The following is an 8,927-nucleotide window of genomic DNA, read 5'->3' as shown; positions in this document are numbered from 1 at the left end:
ACAACTGAATTAATCTTTTTTTTTCTTTTCAGAACCTCTTCGAATTATCTGTTTTGGTGCAAAAGAAAGGTGATATTGCTTATTTATATGTGCGAGTTTGTGTTTATGATAAAAGATGTCGTTTGTTTTTAATTTTTTTAATCCGTTTACTTCTTTTTATTAAGGGTCTGAATTGTGTGTTCTACTTTTCACATTGTTGTAATGGTTTATTCATATGGTTGATCTCGTTTATTTGGTTGTGTCGTTCCATTTTCACATCGTGTACAGATTAATAAATCGTCCCAAACACAAGTTGAATAAAAATCATTTTGCTCTCACTCTATTGATTGATAAACGAAAGAGTTACAATGATTACACATGATGCTATATCACTATTTTTGTTTCTTTTTCCTGTGCTGTTTCTATTCTATTATTCTAGCATATATATATAAGATATCCCAATGTTATTTGAATTGGGGGGGTAAATGCTGTGCACCCTGCTGAACACAACTTCAATACAAGACTTGCATGGCCAAAATTTGATCGATGAACTCTTGAAAATGCTCAATTAAACCATATGAAAAATTTTCCCCTTTGCTTCATTAACTAGTAGTACCTGTCCCTCTATATTTGTACCTGGTGGCCCAATACAGGTAGTGTAGGAAGTTCAACCCACTTAGCACACACATGAGCCAATAGAACTTCTCTAGGTGATAGTGGTTAAAGTTGGCACCAGATAGCCATGGTTTGTGGGTGCCATTTCCAGTGACACTGTTTACTATAGACACAATCACTGAACTTAGGTAGTACCCCATTGCCAAAGAGGCCCATGAAAGAGATGTGGCCAATGATCTCATCCTTATTGGTGCTTCTGAAAAGAAAAATTCCAACAATCCTGCCAAGGTGAAAAGATCAGCAGATCCAAGGAACAAGTACTGAAAAGCAATCCACAAGAATGTGATAGGTAGTGGTTTGGTAGGATAATCAAGTAGGCCTGAGTGAGTGGCCACTCTTTTCCTTTTGATTTCAACAAGAGCAGCCACTGCCATTGCAACTATGGAGAGCACTAATCCAAAACCAATCCTTTGGAGGTGTGTGATTCCCATTTCTGATTTGGTTGCTTTCCTTGTGTAGGGGATGATAATGTGGTCATAAATTGGTGCTAGGATCATGATGAATACCACTGGGAAAACTGGTAACGAAGACGGTGGAACCTTGAGGGAACCAAGCTTGGTATCCATAGTGGCAGCTTGTTCAACAGAGAATGTGGACAACTGAGCTAGGCAACAGTTGAGGATGATGGTGCATCCAAATATGGGTAGCACTTTCAATACTACCTTTACATCTTCTACTTGCTGTACAGTGCATTCTAGTGATGAATACCTTGGCTTGTTTGTAACTGCTTTGTTGAGAAACTTGAGGTGGCTCGTTGGGGTTTCAGCTATTGTGCTTGCTTTTGCAGTTTCTAGTTTTGATTCCATTCTACCTGAGTGTGGATTAGAAGGGCTTGAAGCCATATTTACCACAGCACTGCTAGTGTTTTTGTAGGTGCAGATATTCAGTAAAGCAGCAACCAAAACCTGCTCAAATTTAAAGCAAGAATCACATACCATGCTAAATTAGTCAGAGGGCGATATAAGGCAACAATGGAAGAAAAAAATGAAAAATTCACTTATCTTCTATGAAGCACCGACACCAACACGGACATTGGACACGACACGGACACGTGGACATCTGTAATGTCCAAAATATAGAACGTAGTATGGGTGTCGTGTCGGTGTCGGACACTGACACAGACGCATGTCGGACACCGGACACGACAAGGGGCTGGAATATCTGTGCTTCATAGCTTATCTTATAGGAGTAAATAGTATATGTACTAACAATGTAAAAAGATTTTCCATTGTCATCCAAATACAATGTTATATATAGTGTGTTAACTTTTATATAATCATTTTAAAAGTCATACCTATGTTAATTTCTGATTTCCGATTTATTGACACTGTAAAACTTTTTATATTGATAGTATATAGAAATTAAATTAAATTAAACTCTTCTTATAAAGTAAGCAGATAGCTTAAGTAGAGGTTGGTGCAATGAAAGTTACCTTTAAAATGGTTGTAAGTGGACTTCCTGAAGGGATCTTGTTCTTGTAAGTAGCTGAACCAGCCAAGAACACTGGGATAGACACAAATATGCTAATAGTAGATATTGCAAAACCCCATTGCCACCCTTTGTTGTCTTCAATCCACACCACAAAAGTAACTGCAATAAGGGCACCACATGATAGGCAGAAGACAAAGTAGTTGAAGAAGGTTGATCTCTGCTTCCTCCCAGATGGAGTGGTTTCATCAAATTGCTCACCACCATGTGCTGGCAGTGACCCTTTGATTCCTCCAACCCCTAGAGCCACCAGATAGAGGCCAATGAACAACATTGCTGCTTTGCTACCATTAACTTCTTGACATGGGGTGTCTAAGTCACACTTTGGTGGTTTTAATGAAGGATCACGAGCTTGGATGGTGAGTACAATCAGACCCTGCACAAAAAATCCATGTTCCTTAGCCATGTCACATTTTTGCAATATAGCAAAGCAGAAAAAAAATGAAAAATGTCTCAACTCTAAACCCCTTTAGTTGTTTTAGTTTCTACATGCAACATCCCTGATAAAATCTCAGTTCACAGTTTCACAACTCAAAAGAAGGATTTTTCAAACTATACCAAGAGTATTTTCTATAAGAAACAATCATATTTGAATAAGAACATTCATATTTACGATAAGATTAGCTCTTGTGACAGAATTTTTTTTTTCATATAGAGCACTCATATCATTAACTCTAATCCTACTAAATATTAATGACTCATTTGTTTTAAAGACATGTAAACTTGATTTTGTTAGAATTAATTTTATACCATTAAAAGTAATTGAGATGTATGCCAAAATTAATTGCAATTACAAATTTTAATTTCAAACGTGTGTTACAGTTAAAGAAATTGATTTTAGGTGTAAAAGGATCAGACCCAAATAGGATTAGCTACATGAATTAAAAGACCTTAGTGGTTAGTCACATTATTATGCTTTCTCCCTAACCAACTCTTCATCTTTTATGGGCCATTGATCTGGAAAAGGGCTTTTATAGCAGGCCCAAACTAGTTGCAGCACCGCATCCGTTGCTTCGTACACTCTTTTAGAAATAGTTTTTTGACCTTTGCAGGAAGCAATGACCAACCCTCCAAGTCCAAGTTTGTCCCAATTCATGGGCCCAATTTAATGTACAACACAACACAAAAGCTGCAAGAAAATATCATCTGGTGGGTACCACTTCCAAATGTTAGACATCAATGCACATGGCATGGGCATTGCCTTGATCACATTAGTGACACCTACCAATCTTTTTCTAACCGTTATTTCCCTTTGTTTTTGCTCAGATAACGAAAGCAAACCAATAAAATATCACAAATTTGCCAGCGGATATGCTTTTGGACTACTACATAACAAATATAAGTGTGCCTAGTGCCTACCATATTTCCTTGAATATTTGACCAACAATAAAGAATGGTATAGTACTATACACAAAAGTGTTCAACATAAAACAGGGTCCTAGGTCACGTGTCTATGCCTCCATCCCCACCTCAGTGTCTAGACCTTGCACGGACAAGGACGTATTATAATCCACTATTAACATTTATGAAATGTCACTTGTGCTATGTTGGCTTTTTGAGTAAGTTTTAATTATGTGAAAGGGTGGTGGTGATAATGGATCATCCAAATGACAACCACACACGTGGTTCACAAACTTTCTTTGCTAAAGAAAAACTATTATGTATAATACGCGAACTTGCCATATATGTGCCTTTACGACTTCTAGAATCTAGAATATGTAGATTTTAGAAAAGAAAACCTTCTAGAATAAAAAAACAAAGACATGAAGACAAGGTGTTCATTATGAAAATCTTTTACCACAAAGATTTTCAAGGACCATGCACTGCTAGAGGTAGTAATGGCACTTATTAGCTAGGTTGGACATGATGTATACCAACCAAATACCAATGAAAAAAATATTGAATCAATTACAAGGTGTTACTAAGTAGTGCATGCTCCTTAATGTGCATGGTTTTATTTTTCTAAGGAATTTGCTGACGAATTCGCGAGCTGAGCTGTTGAGGCTTTTGAGCACACGTTACAAATTCTTATTCTTATTCACTTGGCTACTATTAAGCTGTTCCCAAATAATAGAGTGAAGTGAAAATGATGTCTTACTTAATTTGAACTCACAGATGTTATTGTCCTGAGTTCATGTATTTAAATGGTTAATTGTTCTGTGGAATGCTAATGAGCGTTGACTCAATATTCCTATTTTTTTCATTCTTTATTACTCCTTCTGGTTTTTATATATATTTTTCTATTTCATCAAATATTTCTATTTATCTGTCTATTAAAAATTTTAAACAATATTAATTAGTGTATTTTTAACTATATTCTTATCTCTATTTAATTTTTAGATAATTTTTTTATAAATCATTTAAAAATAATTAGGAGACGAGGATGAGTTGTACAACAGCTACTCTGAGTAAGTAAGTGATGACGATGACACGTAATAGTATGGGCGAGATTTGAGGAGCCAAAACGACAAAAGTAGATGCACTAAACAAAGGGGTCCTTGGCACTAGAGGAAATTAAATACGTTGCATGAAAAATAATACGTGGGTCCTCTTTTATTTAATAAATTAATTAAAGATATGCTAACAAGTCTTTTAAAGATACTTTTTAAAAGAATCAAGATAATATAAAATTACTTCATACGTTAAAAAATTCATTTTCTATTTAATAGTTTTTAAAATAAAACACTCTTTAGACTTTAACCTTTATAATTAATTGATTAAGCATTCTATATCATGTATATATATAATTTATCTTCTCACACCTTTACTTCATGTAACACCAAAAAATCATATTATATAGAAAGACAAAATCTCCTCCCACCAACATTATTTTATCTCCTCCACTCCATTAAGCAAAAGGATAAAGTCGTCGGACACTAACAGCCATATTATGTGCCCTTCCCATTTAAATGATGTATGTTGTTAGATGCTGACCACAAGATCAATTATATAATTATGTGCACCATGCTCATGCATTACTTTTTTTCTTCTCTCAGCTACTCTGTTTCTTCCCTGGCCACCACTAAGATTGTGAGTTCAAGGTTATAACTTATAACATATGCTAGTAGACATATTTTCTAGTGATATTTTTAATTGGGATCAAATGAGAAGAGACATAAACCTATGTAAATGATTGTGTATCTTTTTCCTCTCCCCCATTTTGTGCCCCAAATTAATAAATATTCTTGACTTGGTCTGTTTGTTGACTTGTATCTGAGTGGGCATTAATTCATGCAATTCATATCACAAGGTTTTGTTAGACCACAAGTGGGAGAGGGAATTGCAACAAAAGAACAAGAATCCAGGGTTGGATAAGTGCTTTTAATAGCATTCACATTTTCAATTCTTCGATGAGAATTTGATTAATTGCACCATTTGATTCAACCCTACCCTCCAAGTTGCAAACCTTTGCAACTGACTCTTATTCCGGTAGACACGTCACATCCTTTTGCCAGACACGTGTAACTTGAGTCACCCATAAAAAAAATTGAAAATCTCTTCTTTTTTTTTTTTATGTAATTATTCTCCTATATAATAACTAATTAAATAAATGTTATCTATTTAAAATTTGTTAAGAAAGAGAGAAACACAAAATTCGATATCCCTTTTCACTAAGCGACATAACATGGAAATAGAAAAACAATAAGTGCAAAAGCTAAAGTTATAAAAAAAAACAATGATACACAAATATTTTTTTTTTAAACACTTTATCAATTTTTATCTCTCTGTATTACATCGTAAATCCTATTATATTTATATTTTTCTCTAAATTTTCTCTCTTTTAAGGTGTTGAATAGGTTAATGAAATTTTGTTAAAAAAAAGGTAATTAACTTAGTACGTAGGTTGGAGGCTTTGAATTGAGAGTGAGTGAGAGAAAGTCACACACAAACAGACACAAAGCATAAAAAGTGATATCATCATTAATTACATGGAGAAAACAAGCTAGAGTAGTGTACTAAATTAATAATATATGCATTGCGGTGGCTTACCAGGAACTCAATAACTGCACTTATTAGATAGACACGATAAGAGGTGAAAAAAGCATCGGATAAGAAACCACCGAGGAGGGCAAGAATAAAGGCCGTTCCCATGAAATTGGTGACATTATTTGCAGACTTTGAAGGTGACATGTGCATGTAATGCCTCAGGTACAACACCAAGTTGCTAGCATTGGCCAAAAACGCCAGATTCTCCAATATCTCCGCCACTAAAATTAACAAAACACAACACAACAACCTCGGAAATCAATACTTGACATATCACAATGAATTTGTCTCGTACTAGCTATTCAATTATTATGGTATGAAGTATGAACATCTTATATGTTTATCTTAAACTACTTTTTCTTCTTCTTTAACATTAAGAAAAAGGACTTGGGTCGAAAGTCAAAACCGAATTTAGTTGTGGAGAATTTAAAAAATATGCATGAAAATTTAGGTTTGATTCTCAATTTGGTCATTGTACATGAAAAAGAAATCGAGACAGCATTGAATTTGGCTTAAGATACTCCTATAGTATGTGTGTGAAAATGATTTTATTTTTTGTTGAAAAAGAAAAAAAAAAAGATTTTGAGACTGACCCAGAACGAAGGAGGCTGCAAGCATGCCTCCATGGCGTCCTCTAAGAGCAGGCTTGTTCCTCCAATCCACATACCCTTCCCATGTGCTAACTTGTGGAGCTTCTAGTTCCTGCAAAAATTTTATTTGGTGTGAAATATTAATATAACACTACTCTTTTAGAGTAAAAAGGAGGGAGAAATTGAGAGAAAACTCAATTATCCAACCCACCATGGTGGTTAGATTAGTTTGGATCTGAGACAGGTTCTGATGGTTAGGACTTAGGGGATAAAGAGTGATGACTGTGGGTGATATTTATAGGGGAGGTATAGCGAGCTAGCTAGGAAGACTCCCAAGTTGGGGCATAATGGTCATCACGCACCACACCATTACCATTGAAATTGACTTTAATCCTTCTTTTCACATTATTTTTTTATTTCTTGATAAATGTGCTTTTATTTGTTTATTGTAGTATATAATAATGTTTAATTTAATCTTCGATTTTAAATAACGTATTACAATGTGACGTCATTAGCGTAGGTAATATGATACTTTACCTTGCACAATCTTTTAATAGACTTACTTGTTAATACGTTAACACGTTTTTGTGTTATACTTAGTTACTTACTTTATGTATAGTACAAGATTTAAATAAATTAAAGTTATTAACGAGTTTATCAAAATACCAATTCAGTAGATATCGTACTTACGTAAATAATTATTAATTATATTAATAAATTGTGTTGATAATTTAAGAATAAATTGATAGAAGAATTTTATTTTTCAATTATACAATTAAAAAATGCGACCATAATAAAAAAAATCATTAAAAATTCAAAATCACGCATTACCAAATTAAAAATATAATTTTAAAATTTGTTTTATCTTTCACCTCCGGTCTTTTTCTTTCCCTCGTCTTATTAATATAAATGTATATGTTATACATTTGGTAATGCATAAATATATTTTCTCTTGTACGAATACTTCCAAGGTCGATTAAGCATTAAAATCAGAAAAATGTTTTTTAAACGTTAAATGTTTGTTTTTTTTATACATTTGGTATTAATATAAAGTTATTATTATTATTATTATTATTATTATTATTATTATTATTATTATTATTATTATTATTATTATTATTATTATTATTATTATTATTATTATTATTATTATTATTATTATTATTATTATTATTATTATTATTATTATTATTATTATCATCATCATCATCATCATCATCATATGTTGTGAAAATATAAAATTCATCTTATTAAATACTTTAAATTCTTTCATATATAATATGGAGAGAAGTGATTAAAAAATAAAAACTGAAAAATTAAATATAACGTTAATTTAATGTTACCAATACAACTCACTTGATTTCTAATAAAAATTTATTTATTGATTTCTTATCGACTAATCGCATAAATATTTTAATTTTCTTTTTAATAAGAAATTTTTATTTTTACCTTTTTATCTCATCTCATGAATATACATTAGAAAAATCATATCATTAACAACTTAAATAGCTAAACAATATTTTGGCTGAATAATCATCTTAGTCCTCAACATTGTGAAACAATATCAATTTAACCTAAAAAATTATTAAAATATCAAAATAATTCCTGATATTAATTGAAATAATATGTCTTTATACTGGATTCTAAAAAGTGAGAAGTCGATTTTAAGATAATTTTCAGACAAATGTCTTTTTTTTTAAGAACACATTTTAACTATAATTTTTTCAAAAAGAAAACACATATAAATCAAACGATATATGTGAGACTAAAATCTTGTACATTCATTTAACTGAATAAATGTCAGATGGGTATTCTTTTCATACCCACTTATCTTCTCCATCTTGTAAGATAAATAAATTTATATAAATTCAGAACACTGACATAACACTTATTTATTGAAGACATAATTAAGAAGATGATAATTGTTTGTGCATAGTGCGATTTCCTGGAACCCAAAAGTCTGACCTTTCTTTGCTAGATCACACACTCTAAATACTAGAGTATTCAATGGACAAACCCTAGAGTGCAACTAAAAATGTAACAACAAAAGGGATCTAATCTTGCTATTTATTAACCCTAGGCACTTTCCATTATAAGCCTAATGATTAGGCCTACACTATTTTCCTACACTGATCAGAATTAGGTGTCTAAAGCCCGTAAACCATCAATCACATTATTAATGAGCTTAAGTATTATCAAAGGAATCAT

General features: G+C 32.4%; 1 protein-coding gene across 1 annotated transcript; it reads right to left on the bottom strand.

Annotated features, from left to right (window-relative positions):
* Positions 1–292: 292 nt before the first annotated feature.
* On the bottom strand, positions 293–7,035 carry LOC114410757 (protein NRT1/ PTR FAMILY 4.6-like). The gene is made up of 5 exons (XM_028374688.1): positions 6,931–7,035; positions 6,723–6,831; positions 6,133–6,350; positions 2,087–2,518; positions 293–1,559 (listed from the first exon to the last, which is right to left on the bottom strand). Exons 1-5 carry the CDS (start codon positions 6,931–6,933, stop codon positions 582–584), a joined length of 1,740 nt encoding a protein of 579 aa, XP_028230489.1. The 5' UTR covers positions 6,934–7,035; the 3' UTR covers positions 293–581.
* Between the last annotated feature and the right edge of the window lie 1,892 nt (positions 7,036–8,927).

The sequence above is a fragment of the Glycine soja genome, chromosome 1 (assembly GCF_004193775.1).
Source record: "Glycine soja cultivar W05 chromosome 1, ASM419377v2, whole genome shotgun sequence".
NCBI lineage: Eukaryota > Viridiplantae > Streptophyta > Magnoliopsida > Fabales > Fabaceae > Glycine > Glycine soja.
The sequence above is the reverse complement of the archived record's forward strand: the minus strand, read 5'-3'. Positions and strand labels throughout refer to the sequence as shown.

What these genes read in the sequence shown, in the direction of transcription:
- LOC114410757 (XM_028374688.1), bottom strand. An exon ending in TGCAGCCTCCTTCGTTCTGG is followed by an intron (nt 6,351 to 6,722) that starts GTCAGTCTCAAA and finishes TGTTAATTTTAG; the next exon opens with TGGCGGAGATATTGGAGAAT. An exon ending in GTGCAGTTATTGAGTTCCTG is followed by an intron (nt 2,519 to 6,132) that starts GTAAGCCACCGC and finishes TTTTTTGTGCAG; the next exon opens with GGTCTGATTGTACTCACCAT.